The sequence below is a fragment of the Pleuronectes platessa genome, chromosome 16, assembly GCF_947347685.1.
Source record: "Pleuronectes platessa chromosome 16, fPlePla1.1, whole genome shotgun sequence".
Lineage (NCBI taxonomy): Eukaryota > Metazoa > Chordata > Actinopteri > Pleuronectiformes > Pleuronectidae > Pleuronectes > Pleuronectes platessa.
In genome coordinates, this window is record NC_070641.1 from 14,668,188 (window position 1) to 14,691,312 (window position 23,125).

At 45.0% G+C, this 23,125-nt stretch overlaps 2 protein-coding genes across 4 annotated transcripts in view; one reads left to right on the top strand and one right to left on the bottom strand.

Moving 5' to 3' along the window:
• Positions 1-16,479, top strand: part of LOC128459281 (brain-specific angiogenesis inhibitor 1-associated protein 2) — a 51,500-nt gene extending 35,021 nt beyond the window's left edge. For all 3 annotated transcript variants that reach the window (XM_053444406.1, XM_053444405.1, XM_053444407.1), the window contains exons 7-15: positions 6,403-6,555; positions 8,156-8,398; positions 8,999-9,230; positions 9,404-9,605; positions 9,726-9,794; positions 9,880-10,033; positions 10,549-10,586; positions 14,605-14,648; positions 15,165-16,479. In XM_053444406.1, coding sequence (XP_053300381.1) covers positions 6,403-6,555; positions 8,156-8,398; positions 8,999-9,230; positions 9,404-9,605; positions 9,726-9,794; positions 9,880-10,033; positions 10,549-10,586; positions 14,605-14,632 — 1,119 coding nt within the window. In that variant the 3' untranslated portion in view covers positions 14,633-14,648; positions 15,165-16,479. The remainder of the gene's footprint in view (positions 1-6,402; positions 6,556-8,155; positions 8,399-8,998; positions 9,231-9,403; positions 9,606-9,725; positions 9,795-9,879; positions 10,034-10,548; positions 10,587-14,604; positions 14,649-15,164) is intronic.
• Positions 15,901-23,125, bottom strand: part of aatka (apoptosis-associated tyrosine kinase a) — a 32,280-nt gene continuing 25,055 nt past the window's right edge. Inside the window, exons 12-15 of the mRNA XM_053444402.1 lie at positions 19,352-22,745; positions 19,105-19,264; positions 18,833-19,015; positions 15,901-18,257 (exon numbers count right to left, since the gene is read on the bottom strand). Of these exons, the coding sequence (XP_053300377.1) occupies positions 18,229-18,257; positions 18,833-19,015; positions 19,105-19,264; positions 19,352-22,745 (3,766 nt within the window). The 3' untranslated portion in view covers positions 15,901-18,228. The remainder of the gene's footprint in view (positions 18,258-18,832; positions 19,016-19,104; positions 19,265-19,351; positions 22,746-23,125) is intronic.

Genomic DNA, 23,125 nt, shown 5'->3' on the forward strand with positions numbered 1-23,125 from the left:
TGTGAATGAGTGGTAGAGTTTTAAAAGTTTGCTGCTCGGGTTCTAGAAGGAAACCTCTATCCAGAGATTACATACACACACACACACACACACACTTGTCTGTTTATGAGTTTGTTCCAGTGTGTCAGGGATGCCATGAGGAGATGATGTATGAAGTGTTGTCTTAAGGTGTCAAAGTTGGCAGTCTGGTTTTGTATGGAGCGGGGTGTGTGAGTTCACTAAGCCAGAAAATCTCCAGTCAAGAATGACAAGTCGTTTCATGTTCCTGTCCGTCTCAGGCTGCCTGATGTGGTGAATAATTAAGCCTCTGTTCCCATCTGAGATGAAGCACACTTTGACGAACAGGAACAGGTATATACATGAAATCCTCTTTTTGCAAATCGGCAGGAAGTTTGTCCGGGAAGAAGTTTGCTCATCACACCTAAAAATATCCAAACGTTGGACTCTGGGCCTAATTACGGTCCAATTTGCAGAGGAGAGGTGGTGTGATCAAGCATCGTGAAAGGTTAAAGGGACATTAAAGTTTGCCCTGATGGTGGTGTAAGAGGAAAAGCTTCTGCAACATATTCAGTGGAGGATTTTAGATTTTTTACTTAATTTAGGGGCCATAAATGTGCCATACTTTACACACAGGGACTAATTATACGACCCAACTTCCGTGCACAATTCCTTATTCAGTACGTTGCACAATTAACAATTTTCCTGTGTACTGTTAGCTAGAAAATTGTCACCTGTTTAAGCACCTTGTGTCGTAGGAGATTAAAATGCTTAACCAATTGTCATATTTATTGTTGCTTGTTGCTAGCTGACAGGTAAGGTCCACTTCAGCTGCCAATCAGATTAAAGCTAGTTCCTCTGTCCCCCTGGCCCCACCCCTGTATCCACCCATGGCACCATCACAGAGAAAATATTCAAATTTATTCAAATACATTTTTTTTCAATTCCTGTAAGCCCCAGTAGGTTTCAATATTTGTTACAATTTAAACTTAGTACACTTATCTAGAGAAGATATTCTTTTTTAATGATTGCAGAAAAAGGCACCAAGCAAAGGTCAGGAGGTCTGTAGGATGTAAGATATTTTACTGTGGATCTAAGGCTAAGTGACGTAAAATAGACTTAGCGCAGCCAAATAAAAACAATTAATTTGAACTTGTTGGACACACCGAGCTGTAGAATTACTGCACAATCTGTCTGAGGCTGTATGACTGATCACCTGGGCCCATCTGCGGCTCTGCACTCATATCGTACAGTCGGTTAGCAGTCAAAAAGAAAATCAATCTCCCCCTTCTCATTTTCAGTCTGCTCCCTTCCACTGATTATATCACGGCTGTGGGTGTGTTAGAGAAAAGTCAACTCGTTTGTGCCCGAGTCCTCAGGAGAGAAGACACGTAGAGAGAGAGAGACGTGGCCCTTCATTCCTGCGCCTCACAATGACAACCATACACCTACTTTAGAAAGGTTTGGATGGGGACTTTGTCTGATTTCTGGTTTCTTCCAGTCGAGAAAGTACAAGTAAAGTTGCTTCGGGAAATCTCGATGTCCCCTCTTCCTCCTATCCCCCCACATCTGTGTTATTTTAACAGATGAGAGCCGCTGAGTTTCTCTCTTTTATATCTCTTCTCTTTTTCATTAAAAAGTAAAGTATGTCTGGCAGCGGACACAGATGGTGGCCACATTTCATTGATCGCAGTCTCCATCGCTCTCTCTCTCTCTCTCTCTCTCTCTCTCTCTCTCTCTCTCTCTCTCTCTTTCTCTCTTGCACTTCTCACTGTTGTCTTTCCCGCTTCTCTTTGTCCGTCTCTTTGTCTGTCTTCCCTCTCCTCCCTGTTCTCTGCCGTCAGACACTTTCCCTGTGCCACCTCATCAATGGGCAAAGCCCTTGCCAAAATGCTAATCAGCTCATTATGTAGTTCAGTGGAGTGGACCATCGTGCCGTAGCAAAGAGTTTCATCTAGATAAACCTCCTCCGTACCGTATAGGTTGTTAATAAGGGCCCAGACACATAGAGAGGAGATGGGTTTTGGAATTAATGTCACCAGATGTTTCATCAGCTCATTTCTTCAGCTTTGTCATAAAATATAAAAGACCTCAAATAATTCAGACCGGGAATTGTGGATAGATATATTCATGCAGATGCATTGAACCACACGCATGCATGTCAGATTCATGCAGGAACTGTGGGTGTAGGTTCTTTCTGTTGTGCCCTCGAGCATTACAATACAACACCATTCTTTTTTTAATCTTAAAGCTGCTGATGATGAGGAAACAGAAGCGTGGACCCAAGCAGCTCTCAGCTGTGCGGCAAAGTGCTTTTGAATCCCCACAGGACTGAAACGGGGTATAAACACTCCTGCTTTGTGGCTTTGTGAAAAAGTTGTGAATCCCTTTCTGTTAATTCTCCAATCAATGTGCACGTCTCTCTCAGGACGGACAGAAGTTCAATAGAAAGCCAGCAAAATAACAGTATTCACAACATTCATTAGAAAAGACAGTGTATCGTTTAAAGTATTTGTCCTGTTTAAATCAAACACCTGTGGCACTGTCTTGGGTCAAAGGTCTTAAAGGGAATAGTTCAGCGAAAAAATTCAAATCCCCTCATTATCTACTCACCACTATGCCGATGGAGGTGGTGGGTGAAGTGTTTGAGTCCATAAAACGCTTCTGGAGTCTCAGGGGCAAACCGCGTTGCAGCCAAATCCAATCCAATTGAAGTAAATGGGACACTGTCGTCATACTGCTCATGTGGTGTCATCCAAGTATCCACAAGCCAATGACAAGTGAGAGTCTGACTGAATGAGGAGATAGGAATATCTAAACGATGACAAAATTGAAGGTTGCTTATTTGAATAATTATAAGTTTGCTACAATTTATTGAAACAAAATCTAGAATCTGTCAGTGTGTAAGGGTGCACAGACACACACACACTCACAAACAGCTGATCACTTAAAGTCTGAGTGTAAGAACTGGACTGACGTGCAGCAGGTTTTTCATTTATATTCATAACCTTTGCCAAACGAGTCATTCCTGCTGCGATGTAACCTGAGGTTCGCTCTGACATAATGGTGACTGGTGTCTGCAGGGGCTTTTCCCACCGCACTCATTGTCTTGGGTTACTTTGGTGACCTTTGCAGTGGTTGGAGAATTGGGCCGTGTGGATTTGACAGGAGGAGAGGGCGCACCGGTTGAGTCGCTCCCATTAGCTCGGCTCCGAGGTGCCCGGGGGGGGGGGGGGGGGGGGGCCTGCAGACTGTGAGTCAGAGGCTGCAAAAAGAAACAAAAAAGGGTCACTCCACCGCGGAGAGAGAGAGAGAGAGAGAGAGCAGGGGCAGCCAAGTTTGTTGCAATCTTTTAAACGGTTGTCGAGTGTAACCAAAAACCCATTCACAAACTAAACTAGCCGTGTGTGTCCCTCTGGCATATCTCTATCCTCCATTCTACCTTCTCTCTTTCTTTATGTCTTTTTTTTTATCGCTCTCTGCAGTATGCATACACCAAAACAACATCACATTCTGGTAACCTTCTCACAGGATACAAAAAGGCTGGGAGAGAAAAGTTGGCAGCTCCAGCGACATATCTACAGGAGCATAACTTTGTCCCTGCCTTCACGACCCACCTTGCTGAGAAGATGCTAAAGCCTTTCCCTGAACACTGTGCTTGCATGTGCAGAGCTAGAGCAACATACTGGGCCAGTGGTATAAGAAGTGAATTTTATTTTAAGGTGAACAGAAAGAATAGAGTCAGGTCCGGCTGCATTCATAGAAGCATTATCCTTTAAAAGTTGCCTCATGGATTTCTTCTAGAGCTGATGCAGAAAGGCCATCCCTCAAAATGTTTGTGTTCAGTTAATCCACTTTGTCCCGTGAATACCTGTGAGGTAACGTCTTGGCTGCTGGCAGTGAGGGAAGTGCTGTTCTCTGGTGGTTACTAAGTGAAATACATCCGCACTGTGTGATGGCACCACAGGAACTGATCACCGGCTTAACAAACGTAATGAGTCTTTGAGGAATGTGGGAAAATGTAAAACTCTCTCTCTCTAATAATGTGAGAACAATACTGAACTGAAGTTGTGACACAGCAGCACCAACAGCAACACCATGGATCAGGTCGATTTTCTATTACTACGTGAAACAACAATTAGACTTTATTCTCAAGTCAAATGTCTACATACTTAGAATGGCAGTCAGTAGAGTGCATTCGTTAAGGTCCTTCTTATGAAAACTCATTTAATTCACTATATGCAGGTTTTAATTTGTATCTGCACCCTGGATCAGTCCCCTAAATATGCCTGTTTTTTTTCCAACAAGAATCATGAATTATTTTCTGTGAAATTTGGGAAAAGTCAAAGATATCCCTCATATCACAATGTTAAAGAAAGCGATAGAAAGATAATTCCTGGATCTGCCCCTTGATCCTGATTCTCAACCCAACATTTCTAGAAATACAACATCCTTCCATCAAGTTTCATGGTAAGCCATCCCTTTAGCATTTGCATAATCTTGCTCCAACAAACAAATGGACCTGGATGAAAACATAATCTCCTTGGCGGGGGTAATGATTCCCTGAGGAATGTATGAAATATAAAACCTTCTACTCTATTGCTTCGAGAACACAAGTCACCTGAAATAAAAAAATTCTAAAGCCAAAAGTCAAAAATAAACGGTTGACGGGTCTTTTAAACTAAACCACACAACGAGTCTGGTGTTTTCATATACCACTACAAACTTAGCCTTGTTAGGTGTGGTTACTTGATTCAATGGGAATAGATATACCCCCTTGAAACCTGTGAATAACCCCAGGAAAAGTTCAGTCTTGTATAAATCATTAGAAGTAAATATAACACTCATTTCTAGGTCAGTTTTTATCAGCAGATGTTTCAGTGTTAGAGCCATGAAACTGAACCCAGTCAGTCGACCTACTTTGAGGCTACGGGATCTAAAACCTTCAGCTACCAGTTTGGTGACTACAGCGCCTGACGTGTACGGACACAAAGAAAAAACCTTAAATGACATTTTGTTCTACAGAATAAGGCTCCCTGTGGCTTCTCTCCACTGTCACTGACCTGTGTGTGTGTGTGTGTGTGTGTGTGTGTGCGCGTGTGTGTGTGTGCGTGTTCTCTCTCTCTCTCTCTCTCTCTCTCGGTGAGACATTTACCAGTGACATTTCCCTTTTTTTAGACAGCTCGTGCTAAGACAAACCGACAGCTCTGGATCTCTACCTCTCTCTCTATCTCATTCTGCCGTTGCTGCCCACTCTCATACCCGCATCAATACACCTCTTATCTGTTATTGTCCGAAGTCTATTCCTCCGCCCCACCGCCGGATCTTCTGCCTTAATTGGCTCGTCTCCGTAAGCACTCGGCAGGGAAAATCTGGCCAGGCAAAGTTCCGCAGTAAGACTCTCTCCTTGCTTAGCTATCACTGCCAAGGTGCACTTAACCTGTAATTGCTTAGTCCTGTGCTGAGAAGCTCCGAGTTTGGATATGTGAGGAACTGTGTGAATGTGAAGCAGCGTGTCATTACAAAATGGACTTGCTGATGTTAAAGCTGGGTCCTTTTCCTTGTGCAGACGTTCTGACCACTGATCTACCTGATGTAAATAAGGGGCTTTTTGAGGTTTTGCGTGTCTTTTCGTGTCAGTTTTTCCAAAAATCAAGTTCTAAAGAATTTCACATGACTTGCAAATCGGACAAGGTTGTATATTTGACATTCCTCTGACCGCTGGGCCCACAGATTTGTGATAAGGCATTTGCATGGTGCAATTTGGACAAACAGTCGATACTTTGCTGTCTGCGGCGTAGAGCCCAAAATACTTCCGCTTGCCACTTGCCAGATGTCTGGTGTCACGATCGTCTGCTCTGGACGGCTTCGCTTGCTCCATTGTCACCGCAAAACAATGTCACAATACTGGCTGGCTTTACCGACGAAGGGTCAAGAGGGCATGCTGTAGGCCAGGCTGAAAGTGATCGCCCTCTGCTGGATCAGGAGACTAACTACTTCAGATGGCCAAATACAAACCTTTTCCCACCACGTTCCAATGAATGTTTGAATGGCCTAATTTCTTTTTATTTATCCCACCAGAAAATCCGTTGTCTTTTCAAATTCAACTTGTATTCGTCACATACACAACCACACACACAGTATCAAGTGCATTGACATTGACAAAAAATTGTTTAAGGAAGGAAGGAGAAATGTATACATGTATAAATGATTCATATCTTGTTAGAATAGTGGCATCGACACAAGGCAGTATGGAATATAGTGCAAGCATGTTCAGTTAACGTGCACACACAGGACGAGGTAGTTATGGTGTTCATCACTGATAAATATGATCCAGAGGAAATCTGTAGATAGTGTGACAAATGATTCCACTCGGTTAACTGTGCTTCTTTCTGTGTCTTTCAGTTTGTGGAGACCATCAGCAGTAAGCAGACTGAGCTGGACACCTTCATCGCTGACGGCTACAAGACGGCCCTGTCCGAGGAGCGGCGCAGGTACTGCTTCCTGGTCGACCGCCAGTGTGCCGTGGCCAAGAACAGCAGCGCCTACCACGGCAAGGTAAGTCCGGGCGGCGCCTGTCGAAGGCCAAGATGAACAAAATGACTAAGAGGTCGGGGGGGTTTCTCCCGGTTTAAAGGTTGTGCGTTGTGTGATCCCCTGTTGACGTTGTTAGTCATGTAGTTGTGGACTCACAAGACAGGAAGCCATGCAGTGTGAACTTTTCAGTTTTCTCTCTTTTGACTACCAAGATAAAAAGCAATTTATCAAATTTAACTTGTTCTCTTTGTGTTATTGTGTTGTTTTAGACAAATACTCCCCATCAGTCATCTCTGTTTGATTTGGAGCTCACCTGCTGTAGACCGTTGTTCAGTCAAGAAAAAGCATAGGAGGAGATTTATAATTCAAAGTCACATTAGCTTTGACCGATCATAGGGGCCTTGTCTTTTTAAAAATTCATTAAGACTGCAGACAATGCCCCGCTGACAAGCCTATCTGAAGCTGTAATCCATCATCACACCGCAGAGTGTGTCCCCCCCCCCTATTTTTTTGTGAGAACTACCTCGGTCATTCAATTTAAAAAGCAATGACTTGAATCTAGAGCGAGATAAATTTAAATTAAAGCTCAGTGCAATCAACAGGGCGACAAAATGTGAATTACTCCTCATACATGTTGTTAACAACAACAGTCACTAGAGATTGTCCTAACAGCTCCTCGTTACTTTCACATCACTGCTGAGATTTGTATCGAAGAATGTTTTTAAATGCTCACAGATTTACTCTGATATCGTCCATCAAAGGTAATGGATAGTTATCAAGCAGGATTCAGTCACGTTTTTGTTTGTCTGTCTGTGTGTGTGTGTGTTTGTGTGTGCGCGTGTGTGTGCATGCTACAAATGTATGCCTATCCATAACCCATCAAAATCAAAACTCTTGGGTAATGGACTACATCGGTCTCCTGGGATTACTGGTGGGTGTGAAATGCCTGCCTGAAGATGTGGCTGGAAGAGGGCTCGCTGTGTGTGTATGTGTGTGTGTGTGTGCGTGTGCGTGTGTGGGGTCTATGCTGCCGCTTTGTGTTTCAACATGGAGTCTAGTCATTAATCAGGATGGGGGTGTGCGTGGGAAGAGTTCACCTTCAGCAAACTGAAGAACCCTTTCCCAGAGGATCTGCTGTGTGTGTGTATGAGAGAGAAAGACACTGCGAGAGCTACAAATTAGCACATGCAGAGGGACACTGTCTGTGTTTTGTGTGTGTGCATGTTTCTAAATACGGTACATGCATATACAACATGGGCCTTCCTGTGCATTTACCTCTGGTTCTATACAATGGTCATGTGAGATGCTGCAGCGGGCAGCATGTTGTGTTACAGCGTGTTTGTGTTCCTTCTCGCTGACTCACCCACACAGCACATCATCATGGCTGTGCCCAGGGCAGTGGTCAAGGATACACAGTGAGGAAAATATCTTTGAGGACCGAGTGTTTTTAGAACATAGGGGAAAATTGAAGGTTTATTAAAGAAACGGCTGCAACTGTTTGTTTGTTTTTCTCGGGTCACATTTCAGCCCCATGGACGTCTCTTTTCTCTTTAGTGCTGCATAATCTATGTATTTGTATTCATTTCTCTCTGGTGCTTCTTCAACCTCTTCCTCCTTTCAGGGCAAAGACCTTCTGACCCAGAAGATTCCAGTGTGGCAACAGGCCTGTTCGGACCCCAACAAGTTGCCAGAGAGGGCCATGCTGCTAGCCCAGCAGATGGGCTCTGCCTCCATTGGGGGCACGAGCCCCCTGCATACCTCCAAATCCAACCTGGTCATCTCCGACCCCATCCCTGGAGCCGTGCCGCTTCCTGTGCCCCCAGAGCTGGCCGTCTTCATGGGCAGTGGCCTCGGACACCCAGCGGTGAGTTACAGTTCTATTTCTTTGCATGTTTGCTGATCAGAAAAGCATGTTTAATGTTATGAATTATTATTGTGATTATTTAGAATTTGTATTATTATATAATAATAAATATGCAGTATATAATACAAATTCTGATGATTAATTGTAGTGAACGCCTTGGGTATAACATCAAACACTTACAAAATACATAAATCCCCTTACTTTTCTAAACTGTATAACTTGACTGAACTTACCTTAATTTTCTTCAGCACCAAACCACCGTGAAGGAGCAAACAGCTCTGTCCCAATGTCAGTGAATCCCCCTTCAGCCCTCCATCAAGAAGCAAATCAGGGAGACATCTCTCTAGTCTCGGTTTAAAGACGCCACTCAACTTAATGAGCTGTTTAGAATCTGCAGCGACGAACAGACTAGATTCTCACTAGAGTTCACTTCTCCAACTGCAGTGTTTTTATCAGGATAAATATATGTGAACACAGCAGATGTTAATCATCACTTAAGTTCGATCAAAACATTTTATGATGGATGCTGTCATTTTCCAGAGGGTAAGACAGTATTAAGCATTCTGTTATTTAACCCGTTTGTCCGCTTGTTTATTCCAGAGGCTGATTGGCCCTGATGGCATGTCCATGGTCAATGGGACTACAGGAGTCCATGGGGAGGAGTTTTGGACAGATGGAGGGACGATGTCCGTGTCTCAAGTCAGGCCTTCGTCCCCTCAGACTCAGGCACAGGGTCCGCCCCAGTCTCAGCCTCAGAGACAGGTCAGCGATGTCTACTCCAACACCCTCCCTGTGCGCAGGCCTGCCCCCGCCAAGAATAAGAACCCTGTGGGTAAGTAATCAGAGGGACGTAAAAGCAAAAGCACATTTAAGATGATGCCCTAACCCCAACCCATGAATATTACTTGTCACCGGAGACTTGAGTTTCTGGGAATCTCATTCAATGAACTCCTAATTGCTTTAATCATTATATTTGTCCACTGTGCCTGTCTGCAAAACCTTCAGGTGAGACACGGACCCTTCCCAGATCCAGTTCCATGGCTGCAGGGCTGGAGAAGAATGGGCGCGCTCGTGTCCAGGCCATCTTCTCCCACGCCGCCGGAGACAACGGCACCCTGCTCAGCTTTTCCGAGGGCGACGTCATTACCCTGCTAGTGCCTGAAGCCCGGGACGGCTGGCACTACGGGGAGAATGAGAAGAACAAGATGTAAGTGATTTATTCATTAATTCACTTTTTGCCCGAATCCACTCGGGTAAGATTGCATAAACATTAGTTCCCACATTAAGTGCTCTGAAAGGTTTGACAAGGTCTCAACTCACTTCTCAGGCGTGGCTGGTTCCCGTTCTCCTACACGCGTGTTCTGCCCGAGAGCGACAGTGAGAAGCTCAGAGTGAAGTACGTTGCACTTTTCACAAACGGCCCGGCCGACTTAATGATTCCAAACGAGTACCAGGTCTGACACCTTTTGTTACTTCCCCAGTTTGCACCACGGGAAAAGTAGCAGCACAGGGAACTTGTTGGAGAACGATGGATCGCTGCCCACCCCTGACTATGGCCTGACCGCCCGACTGCTGGCACAGAGCCTAGCACAGACCCGCCCACGGCCCTACAGCATGGCAGGCTTTGCCCCACAGGTAGGTCCAATTTCCACTCCGTCACCCGTGAATAATACAATTTCTACACTCGTTACACTCGCTCAGTTAATTTGCGGGCCCCCCCATCTGTTTTAGACTTATGTTGCATAATTGGATATGAGTAATCCTGCAGCATCTCATAATAAGATAAGACTTTTGCTCAGTATTTGCTGCCACCTAGTGTTTGTATGTAAGTACAGCATGCAAACACAAATGAACGTCACTTCTCTGGGCGGCTGTGGCTGAGGGGTAGAGTGGTCGTCCTCCAACCTGAAGGTCGGCGGTTCGATCCCCAGTCTGACCCATCTGCATACCGAAGTGTCCTTGGGCAAGATGCTGAACCCTGAATGGCCCCCCATAGAATAACAAAGTGCTGTGAATAGATGAACTGTATGAAAGTGTGTGTGAATGGGTGAATGTAAAACTGTACTGTAAAGCACTTTGAGTGGTCATCAAGACTAGAAAAGCGCTATATAAATACAAATCCGTTTACCAAATCCATTCTCTCTTTTCAGCCTGCTATTGAGGATTATGACGGCCGCTTTGCCACAAGGTAAGTGCCTCCTCTGCCCCGTCATCTTAGAGAAGAATGATACTGTATGACTGCTGATGCCATCTGAAGTTTTTATATCTTGGGTAGTCGGGTGGATGAACTGAAATCTGCTAAGTAATAGACACGAGAACTTCAGACAAATGTCATTTTACCTGAGCTGCATGCAGAAGCTGGAGCACACAAGAGACAGCAAGGCAACTGATCAACGTCCACATCCCACACAAGTTTTGGGTTTGGTGTAGAGTCAAAAATTACACTGTTATACAAAGTGCAGTTTTTTCCAGTGTGCTGGTGACGATGAGGCTTTTGAACTGGTGGTGGTGGAGCAAATATTAGTTTATGAGAAAAAAAAACAGCCCTACAAAACTAAATCTTTAATAGATTCAGAATTGTTGTTTGAATTTAAATCAGTATTTTCACTCCATCATGTCTCCTTAACCTTATAAAGTATTTTAAGACCTGTTAGTATAGTATTTTATGTATACAATTAATATTTTTAATACGTTGTGATGCTTTGGTATAATAAGGTCCCACAGAGCGTCTGATATAAAGTACACTTACCTATATTTACAGGAGTAAGGCTGCAACTATCTTTGTTTTTTATGATTTGCTATTGATCCTTTTTTCATTATTATTATTTTCATTAGTTTTTAACACTGTTTCCCGTAGTCGTTTTCAATAAATAGACCTGTCAGACACTTAGTCCAAAATCTAAAGATGTTGAACACAGCAGATCTAAACTGTCAGCCATTGATTTCCTCTCGATCAACTAATCAGTTCAGAATTCATGAAGATTATAGTTAATATATATATATAGTTAATCTCAGGCTCCCCATTTATTTTATTATTCCGACCTCGTCATTTGTATGCTCAGTGTTTCCTTTTGAATATCTTTTTACTGTCTTCTTTGTCCTCTTTGCTCTTTCCGTGTTTTTGACGTAACACTGACTACAGTCTAGTCGGGTCAGTGTCTCAGGTTATAGTCAGAGCCCTCGTGACCCATAAAGGGCATTTTAACTGTGATCCCCTCAAGTCCTAGCTGACTCACCAGGGTCGTGCAAGGTCAGGGTTCAGATGTATCCTGTGCCCGTTTCTGTCCAATCAGGGTGTGCTTTACTTGGGTACGTGTGTAGAATTGTGTGTGCTCCTGCAAAAGAGTGTGTGTGTGTGTGAGAGAGAGAGAGAGAAGAGAGAGGTGGGTTGTGTGTTTGTGCAGTTTTGTTTTGAGTACCTGTTGTGACAGTAGACCTCATGCTGACTTCATCAATCATCAGTCTGGGGCTTTGGGCAACAGTATCCACATGTAGCTGTTCCACACACTCCCGTCTGCTCTGTGTGTGTGTGCGTGCGTGTGTGCGTGCGAGGGTGTGTGTGTGTACGTGTGTGTGTGTGTGGTTTTGTGTATCAGTATTTTTGAGACAACACTGTCCTGCAGGGTGTATTCACCCCTCACAGACTAATCTAACCCTAGGTGCCTCCAGCTAAGGAGATGACTTGATGATTTTCTCATCAACAGTAATTAGTCAACTTTTTTTTAATGACAAACATTCACTAAATTCAAAAAGGGCAACGACATCCAATCAGAAACCATATCTGGGCGAAACCATGTTGATGAGGGAATTGGAAGTCCAATCTTCCTGGTCACGGCGGGTGTGTTTGGAGTTCTGCCTGTAGGTGGGGGCGACGCAGATTTTCCTGACCCCCCCCCCCACCTACATGCTTCCTAAACACTACCCTGCCTCCCTGTGCCTGTCTTGTCTTTCTCCATTTCTCTCTGAGTGTGTCCGACCTGGCAAGCTTCCTTCTCTCTTTGTTCCACAGTGACAGTCCTGATGGCAAATTGATTTCGACTGTGTGAGAACAGACATACAGACAGACACAGACAGCTCCGGATAGCACAGGGGCCTCTTCCTCCCCATCTTTTCCCTCCTCTTAGCCTCCCTCCTCCTGTCCGCTTGTCTCCACCTCTCGTCCTCTGCCTCCACACACACCCCTTCTCCAAGTGGAAGAGGCCAGTTTCATCCCTCCTTTCTGTCCTCTCTTCCTCCCCGGGTCCCTCCTTTTGCTCCCTCCGTCCGTCCTGGGTGCTGCTGCTGGTGGCGTCGGTGCGGACAGTAGCGGTTGGTGGGTGGAGGATTGCGTTGAGCGAGAGAGCCAGAGCGGGCCCTACCTGCTCGGCATGCAGCGATATGGACTCTGAATACTCTTTATCTCTGATCACAGTCCACCATCACGGACTGATCTCTCAAGAGACTGCCTTTGCTACTGCTTGTCTTTCATGCATGTACATGGTTGTGTCATTTTGTCAAACTAAAGGACATGTTCATGTACTGTACAAGTGCCAAACGACTTCAATGTCATTGTACTGAAAGCCACTCGCTGAATGGCCTTTTTATAAGCACACGTGGGCCCTGTGTTATCAAGTTCCCACCCAATACACACACACACACACACTCACACTCACACACTCACACACATACATACATCTGCACACTCGCTCAAAAAAAGCTTTGTTCAAAGTAAGGCTGTGCAGCAGATTACTGTGTTTCTGTTCTGAGAGATCCCATAGGTGGCGCTGTGCTTCCTCGTGTCAGTGCTAGACTTGATTTTCTGTCCAGAGGGTGTGTGTGTCATATTTGCCTTACTTTGCTTTTCTTTTCTTTTCTATCGAAACGCATACTTTCTGTGCAACAAAGCGAATTTTCTAACTGAGCTTCAACAATTCACAGTATATGTATAGATATATGTATATAAATATATATATATATATATATTCACACATATATATAGATTATCAATTGTTTCAGTCAGTCCTCCAAATTGCACTGTATTATGATCATTGCAAAAACAGGTTTTAATATTAAAATTGTAATTAAATTTGACACCCTCAGGCCCCAGAGAAAGTTATTTTTTTTCTTGGTTGAATTAACTGCCAGTATAAAACAGATGAAATAAAAAACACATTTTCATTTGTTCACTTTGCTGTTTCCTGAAGCTACAGTGAGTTGGTAGGGGTCTCTGATCATTTTGTTGAGTATCCTCAATTACAGCTGTGAATTAGTTTTAGGGGGAACCGACAAAACCACAGCTTTTCTTTGCAGCTCTCACTGTTATTTATGATTGTATTCCCTGAGTGAATATGTAGTTTATTTATTTTTTTGTTTTTTGGTCTTTTCTTTTAAAAATCTAACTTATTGTCCTTGTATGAAAAAAAATTACAATATTTGCAGAAACGATGAGAAAAACTACTGATTAGTTGAATTGTTTATCTTATGCATGCTGTGGAGGGAAAGCAGAAAATGTGATTACTAAAAATTGACCTTGAATGTATGGTGAGTTTTTACAAAGGTATTCTAAATAAAACATATCTCTATATATTAATAAACAGTTTGGTCTGACGAGAAGTCTGTTCTGTCAGTGACATGACATTTTGTTGAATTACTTCCTTGTTTCAAACTCTTCAAAGGTCTGAAACTCTCCGCCCCTCAGCATGTTTCACCCTCACCCCTGATCCCCCAGTAACCCCCATAGCATCTGTGTTGCTCTGTGAAAGAAAATTGTCTGTGTGTGTGTGTGTGTGTGTGTGTGTGGGTCTGGTGGTGTGCTGTGGCGCGTGTGTGTGTACTGTATGTATCCGCCTGCCTTGCCTCCTCTTTTGGTCGTATTGTAGATCTTCTTCGGGCTCGTGTTTTGAGTTGTGTAACAGAAAACGGTGCCCTCCTTTCAGCGGACGGTACTTCTGAACACCTGCCTGTCGGTTGCATTGCATTGACAGTGAAAGCACACACGTTTTTAGATTTGAAAATGAGCATACAGCGCTGTACGTCGCATGTGGAGCATGAACTGTGTGTACCTGCTGTCCCCCCCCCATCCCTCATCTCAGTCAAAAGTTGTTACTATCAACCTGTATATGTTCGTCGTGCACCAGACTAACCAGCAGTGTCGTAAAACAAAATGTGAGCCGTGCATGATCTGAGACATGAGCCATTCAAACCCAAGGGTTCTCTTTACCTTCCAGTTTGGGTCCAGAATTGTCCCAGTTCTGAGGGAACAGGACCATCCGTAAGTCACCAGCCTCCATTGCCTTTCAGCCGACCAATCACTTCTCCTTTTTCCTCTACTGCCGCCTGGTTCTCTGTGCTTGTCATTGGCTGTCTGGCTGCAGTAGGTTGCGGGGGGGGGGGGGTTCTTTTCTGTCCCTCTGCCTCTACGTGGACATGGCAGCATTTGATTTCAGTCAGTCCAGCAGGCCTTGGGTTGTAAAGGAATTAGCGATGACTTTATTTTATCTGTGTTCCTATGCAGAGAAGACACTAACCCTGCCATGCATGCCTGTTTTTTTGTTTTTGTTTTCTTCTTTATTCCTTATTTGACAGTTTTCTCACCACATGCTTGCTCAAACTCACACCAGCTGCCACCGCTGTTTGCTGAACTTGCTTTAAAGAAACAAAACCTTTTAGAGGGCAGACTTCCTCGGGTGTGGTTTGCGCCGCCGAGCGTGTATCTCTCTCTCTTAACTTTGTACCGTGTGCAACCTAATTGTCACTGTTCCTTGCCCCACCCCTCCTCTCCCCACAGTGACCGCGCCCTGGAGGTCTACCTCCGGCCCACCTTCAACGACGACCGATCTGCACCCATCTTCTACTAGCGGCCTGCTGTCCCCTTTCTGTCCACTCACGGGCCCTTGTTTCTACGAGAGGGGAAAGAAAAAGGGCCGACGCTGGCATGTTGTGAAGTTGTGTGATTGGGAGAAAAAAAAATAAAGACAACTTTCCTCACTGGCCATTTTACTCTACTAAGAACTTAGTTTATTTGCTGTGGTAATTCCCTCTTGAGAATTTCCGGTCATGTTAAATTTGCTTCCACAGACATTGAATGTCTGAGCCTGAACATTCAAGTGTGGCGGTGTAGACTTTATTAGTTATTTAGATCACACCAGTTGTGGATGAGGTATGGCTAATAGGTTTTTACTAGCGATACTGTCGAAATATTATTTATCTGCACTTCTACTATGGGATTTTTTCTTTAACACTGTAAATTATGTTTTAGGATTACTTGCATTAAGCAGCAGAGGCACACTCTGCAGTAGTTGTTTTAAGTGAGGCTCGAGGGTGAATATAACACGGTGGGTTCAGTGAATCACTGTTATATGCACTGAAGACACAACGTGTAGACTGGATACTGCCACAGAAAGCTAGGACTAGACAGTTGCTGAGTAAACTGTTATTCTGCTTTTGTTAAGTGATATAGTAGCTCACTTTATATTTACTAGTTGTGATACAGTACACCCAGATGTGGGAACTGTGCCTTTTACTTTTCTTTTTTTTTCGGGGCTCCATACAGAACTCATTCTGGAAGCTGGGATTATTTGCCCTTTTTGTGTTTGCTTGTAATGTCACTCTCTGAGATACAGCGCGTACATAGTGGGTCATTTTGTTTTTAAATAATTAGCTTTGCGGGAGTGGTAGCTTATCCGATAAGGTACAGTATTATCACAGCTTTTGATCATTCTCAGTATTATAAACTCATCCGGGAGAGGAGCTTGAGGCAGATCTGTTTATGCATGTGTGAGAGGATAGTAAGAGATGTGGAAAGCAAGAATGTGTATGGATGTATGAGCTCAAGTTCCTCTTCAGCCTGCAATAATTCAACACTTAAATCATGAAAATCTATTTCCCATGGATGAGTCCTTTACACTGACTGATATGATCGCGCTTTTATTACACAGCTTATTTGGGGGAAACAAGTTTCCAATGCATTTTTTACTTTTTATATAGCTTTCTGTTTGTCCATTTCTCACCTTGGTCCCTGTTTGTATTATATCTGTTACTGTACAGAAAGTGCATATAAATTATCCTGTCCAAAATAAATCTAAATGGGCACAAACTTCATACTTTTATGTGTTCTGTCATGTTTTCATATTTTATTTATGTGATACTTTATTTTTATGTTTTTTACAAAACAACTGTACATCTTTAACCATACAGATAGATAACAGACACGGGAGGGGAAAAAGTATTTGGATTTATTTGTTTGGGATAGTACAATAGCCATAAGTGAGGGAGAAATGGAAACAGCGATGATGTTACTACTGGTGCATGGAACAACCCACCTCAACTTCTCTTAAATGTGTCCGCCACTTTATAGCCAATGGGCTCTGAAGTATCTCTTTGGCAAATTTGAGAGAGAGACCATCACCCCGGATTGCATCCCTTCAAGTGCTTGTACTAAAAAATACGACAGCAAAGTTCTCTCATCCTGCAGAACGTAAAAAGGCAAGGTGACAAGGAACGGGATTGGCACTTTAAGCTGCAGAAGCGTAGAGAGGGGGAAGGGGCCGTCGATGCAGCAGTAGTAATTCAAGTCAAGCTACCTGCTACATGTTGATATAACATTCATACAATATGTGAGATATGTCTTATTTTGAATGTCTTTCTTTTTTGTGTACACCTCAGACCCAGGCATTCGGCACAACTGGAATAGAATACATTATGTATGAGATTGTGGACAATACATAGATGTAGAACAAAATGCATAAAGATGACATTCAACATTCATGACTGGCACGTTGATAGTTCTATTGCTGATGAAATGCAACCTGGACAAAGCTTATGTGCCACAAAAATAAAGTGAACGAGCAGCCGGCACTGTGGACGCGAGTGGGGGAATCTCACATGTTTAGATACTGCATTCCAGGGTGTGTGTGTGGGGGGGGGGGAGAGATGCTGAGCAACAGAGCCATCACTTCTACAAATACAGACCCAGTTTGGCTTGAGAAAAGTGCTTGGGACAGATATGGTAACTTTAGACAACACAGTCCGTCATTATGAACCGGAGTGCGTGGTGGTGATAATCAGGGAGTGACAACACCTAGTTATATTTCCAGTCATAAAATAATCTTTTCCCAGCATTGGTATGATTCAGACACGACTTGAAGTAAGAGACAAATCATGTTTATGCGCCTCCACCTTCAACACCATCACCACCACCCACGGCTGTTTAAAAAAGGGTCCGATTCTAGAACAGCATCTTATGCAACGCTCACAAAGCATTGTTTTCTGGCTTCAATCATTAAAGTTGTAACAGTTTTGATAAAATGCCAGCTTCATGTTAAGCAGATAGACCAAGGCAGCCGATGAGAGGAGCAGCAAGGAAGCCTGGCGTGTCATTACTTAATTTTTATCTATTTTCTTTTAAATTCATAAATTATATGATCTGTGAGGTGACCGACAAAGAGCGATGCTGCACTGAGCACAGGTTATTGTCATTGTACTGTACTTGAATAGTGTTTTGTTTTGTTCTGCGAACAAAAGACTCAGATTGTGTATCCGTTTCCCTGGTTGCCATACCAGCAGCTTTCTATCTCTCTCTCTCTCTCTCTCTCTCTCTCTCTCTCTCTCTCTCTCTCTCTCTCTCTCATCATATCATATCATAGAACTGAAATAAAGAACAAAGTGTGCAAATCATCAACAGTGTTTCACTACAGTATGAGGCACCGTCTCAGGGAAGGTCTCCGCAGTCAGATGCCCCAAACGTCGATAAAAATAAAAAACTCTGTAAAACATCTGAATACAATAATAATGCTTTTGTGTGTTGAGGAGGACCAGGACTCGGCCTCCTCCAGTCAGGACCACAGGAGCGCTCAGTCTTTAGGATTATGTTCACAGCCGCCTGTTGGAAAAAATTGTTTGGAGATAAGTATTGTAACCAAACAGGTTAAGGTGAGCGTGTAAATATTTCACAACAGCCCATATTCACACAGCAGCCAGTACGGTGGGGAGTCTTGAAGTCGCACTGCTGTGTTCCAGGATGCAAGTCATTTAAAAGGAAGTGTTACATGGCATATTAACACTAATTATTTGCCTACAGCTAATGTGGGGCAAGTTTTTAGTGATGCACTTGCTCAGCACCTTATAGCGTTAGCTGCTATTTAACCTCAGCACAATACAATGCATCTGTTTGTTATCTGATAACTTAAATGTAAAGCTGATGTTGCCAGGGAGATGCTGAGCTTTCCTTCGACTTCATGGATTGGTGGTTGTTATTGTTGGATTGTTATTTGGGATGTTAGCATGCTCACCTGCGCATTATTCAATTCGTCAAAAGCGGTAAACAAGTTAAGTTTTTGGGTCATCTATCTTACTCGACATCCCAGACAGACTTCCCACCCTTAGCGTCAGAGGAAGATGGCCGCCGCGTGAATATGGTCTATAGTCGAAATTGTGCATGAAAGTGTTACTACAAACCTGTTGTTGAGTCTATGTGGGAGTCAGAGACTTGTGTAATGGAGAATCGCGAGACCATAAAACGGTTGAGGGCCACAGCTGCAGGTTTGGGAGCCTCAGGACTGTTGGAGGTGGATGTGGGTGAGGACTGGGGCTCTGGGAGGGGGTCAGGCGAAAGGTCATCTTCCCATTCATAACTACCATCTGAAAGCACACCAGACAGTCCCATTAAAGCATCTGGGATAAATCAACCTGACGAGTGTGTGGTGTTTTAATGTCCCTGACAAACTCACCCTTTTCTGAGCTCCCATCAGTTTCTTCAGAGTCACATAATGTTCCACCGGCCTGGGCTTCAAGTTCAGGGTCAGGATGTGGCCGATGGTCCGAGTACTCTGGAGATTCCTCCGTTCCTGTGGCGAACGTGTAGTCGGCCAGTTCTCCTGTGGGACTCTCCTGGAGGACATCAACGAAAACATTTCTCACAAGCTCTGATATAATAAAATGAAATCATTAACAGGCAATACACATGTAGCAATGTACCTGGTCGAAAAGGAACACTGTGACGCCATCAAAAAAGGACACCGCCTTTTTCTTCCTCTCTAACTCGTCACAGGATTGGGTGAGCAGGGGGGGCATCTTCAGGAGGCTGCGGAGGTGTCGGGCCCGGCTGCAGTCGCTTACCACCACCGGCACTGGGATGAAATCCTCCTCACTCTCCTCGCTGTCTTCATCCTGGATGTTGTAGGTCCTCAGCTCTTCATCGGACTCGCTGTCATCGGAGTCGTCCTCATCCTCCGCCTCTTCCAGTGGCGCTCTTACGTTTTCTCCACACAGCTCCAGCAGCGATGAGGAGGTCGACAGGACGACAGGGCCGTTGGATTCTTCGCATATACTGTCCTGTGAGTCGCACTCCTCTGCATCTATGTCCTCAAAATCGTCCTCATTTAGAGTCACGCCTGCCCTCCTGTTCTCAGTCTCCTCCCTGATGTGACTGAATTCGGGCAGCTCCTCCTCCTCTGTGGAGCCGTCACCATTTTCATTTTCATTGGCGGCTTCGTCTCCGCAATCAGTTAAGGTGGAGTCCGAATTTAGAGACCGGACTGGGGAGTAATCGTCCCCTCTTCTGTTCCCTTGCACGTGGTTAGCCGAGGCGTCCTGGACAGTGGAGGCCGGTTCGGACACAATGGAGGCGCTGAGCTCTGAGGAAGGCTCCTCTCCTGAGTGCTCCGTCTCCAGTCCGAGGTCCTCTTCCGCGGGGGCGGACTCTTTGGTCAGGCAGCCGCCCATCTCCGGAGGGAACGGTGTTAGCATTGACATCCCGGGGTTGGGAAGGGGATGGGGCGAGTTTGGGTCAGCCTCTGAGAGGTTCACAACAGCACAACTTTTGATGTGTCTGAGAGTTGTTAGGTTCTCTTCTTTATTGAATTTCCTCTGGAATGAATCGTTATTTCTCATAGAGTTGAATTTCTCAGTGTGGAATTCATTGTCAGTTGTACCCGCGAAGAACTTACTGCCTTTCTCTTGAGGGCTCCTCTCATTCTCAGCATCATAGTCGGAGAAATAGGCCGAGTCCCTGTACGGGTTCTTATCAGTCAGGCTTTTAAACTTTAGCTCTGAGGTGTTGTTGGAAGTGCAGGCACCCTGGCTTAAACCCACCTGCTGTATAAACTCAGGGTCTCCAGCCAGGCTCGGGCTCCTATCAGCACCTCGTGGATCTCCAAGCTCTTTGAAAAAAAACTCTGGAGATTCGTTGTTCTCAGTGTCATAGCCACTGTCCAGGGATTTGGGCAAGATGGGGGTATTAAAGGGGTCGGGGCTGAAGGCCTGATCACTGTGGCTTGCCATCGATGAGGACAGATTAAGGGTGTCTACAGAGTCGGGGGTTCCATTCAGATTCTTCAATGGGCTTAGCTCGTCCTCCTCCACCTCAGCATAATCTAGATTGAAGTCGGCGAAGATACCTGATGTAATATCTGTGAGGTCGTCATCGTCGTCCTCACTGTAGTCGCCAATCTCAATCAGGCTGAAGCTGGATTCTCTCACCCTCACTTTACCATCCAGTGCTCTGCCGCTTTCCAATGTCTCTGGACAGTTTAGCCTCTTGTCTCCAAGACCAAGAGATATTCCTGATGAAACCCCTTCCCACAAGGTAGCCCTGTGTTTGTCTGACAAGCCTCCTGCTTGACCAGCCTGAGGATCCTGGAAAGAGGATGGGGACTTTACATAGCTGGTCTCAGGTATCATCTTAGGCTCAGAGTACAGTCTGTCTCCATTACGAAACAATTGCTTTTCATATTTCCCAATCACTATTCCGCGACCTGTACCTCTGGAATTTACACTGGAACTTGTATGAGAATCGATATTTTTTCTATTTCCTGCATTGAGGTTCCTTTCCATTGGAGTGGCAGCTTCATCTTTTTCTTTGTGACATAAGTGAATGTATGAACTCAATTCAGTGGGCTCGCTACAAGCATCACAACCAGCGTCTCCTCCTCCTGCCTCCAGAGTCCCAGTAGACGTGCAGCTCTGGAAGGTTTTGGTGGAGGCCTTGGTTAAAGACCATAATTCTGTCGAGTTAGAATGGGAAATATAGGGAAGGTCCAGATAACCATCTTGCCCGCTCTCTGTCTGTCTGCTTTCAAAACTCACGCTATTGTTGTTCGCTGAATGGTTCGAAGTCCAGTTACCACTGTCTGAGAAAAGGTCATCCTCAATGTCTTCACCTCTCCGCTGGGCCACCAGCAGGCCGTCGTCTGTCTCTACATCAATGCTAATGTGGTTAACGATGGGAAGCGTCTTTCTGAGGGGACCCATCACATTAGGACAGCTGTCATTAACTGTGCTACGGCCGGTGCTTGCTTCAAGGTAGGGATCGCAGAAGCCTAAGCTGGGGCTGCTTACTGCATTTGACAAACTGCGTGTGTTTTCCAGCCGCCCCACCGGATGCACATGGTTTGTCTCTGCTGAGTTATCTGGTTCAGACAGACGGGTTTTGTATGCTGAAGACTGTGCACAGTAGATCGCGTCCTCCTGATTGGATGAGATCCGGCTGTGGGAGTGGCGTACCTTTACAGGGCTCGCGCTGGGTGCCTGTCGCAGCAGTGGGTCGATGGTTAGGTGAACAGTGGGGCTTGAATCCGAGTCGTAGGCAGCAGAGTTAGCGTTGTCAGCAGTTGACCAGTAGGCACTGGGCTGAGCCATTGATGACCCAGTGCGACTCTCAGAGGACAACCTGCTGTTGCTGGCCTCTAGTCCTGGGCTGTAGTCCACAAGGCTGTCATCCAGGTTAATTTTACATTCAACTGGTTCCTCTATGCGAATATAGTACTCACTACTGACTGAGGGGCTGTGGGCACTCAACACTGGGACCACACCGGGGTGTTCGGGTTCGTAATAAGACAGGGATGTACCTGAGGTCAGGCTGTCAGTCTTGCAGCCTCCTGAGGTGCTTCCTTGGCTTGAATAGTAAATATCCTGGTAATATGGGTTCCCCTGCCCCAGTGGCCCACTGGTGGAGGAAGAGCAGTACGGTTGCTCGGCTCGAGCCAGTTCCCACTTGTACTCAAAGTTCAGACCATGGCTGGTCTCTGTCACGGTCAGTAGGTCATCCCCAGTGTCTGACTGGTAGCTGTCATTGAAGTGTTCCAGGAGGGGGAAGGAGGAGGATGCAGAGGAGGCCAGCTCCACTGCCTGTGTTTGGTCTGCACCAGAGACGTCAGCTGGTGGGGGGGAAGGGGTCAGGATTAGGGCCGTGGACGTGGCCGTGTGAAAGGTACTGCCAAGCAGGTTGGGTCTCAAGGCATTCCAGCGTTGTTCAAAGTCCTCTTCGGCTTCACTGGAGCCTTTGGCACAGAGGTACGTGACCAGGAGGTGTACCTCCTCGCTACTGGGTCTCAGCTCGGGCTGAAGCCAGCAGAACTGCATCACCTCATACCTGGACAGAGAGGAGAGGGAGAAAAGAAGAAAAACAAAGCGAGAGAGATTAGAATGGAAACATATTACCAGTCAGATATCATGTGAAGACACTGGGAAGCAATTCTTTATACCTTTTGGTTTTTATTTAAAAGGAGAGAGGGATAGGCAAAATGTCAAGAATTGATTCTAGATGAACAATGAGGTAATATACAAGAGAACTTTTGAAATGAACACTCTCCAACAACACCCAGCAATACCACTTGTTATTGTCACTAGCCATTAAAATAATGTGTGTGTATGAAGGAAGTGCAGTGAAGTTGCTGACAGGATAGGTTTACTCTGTGTGTGTTTGTGTGTGTGTGTGGGTGGGTGGGTGAGAGAGAGGCTCTTCAGCACTGG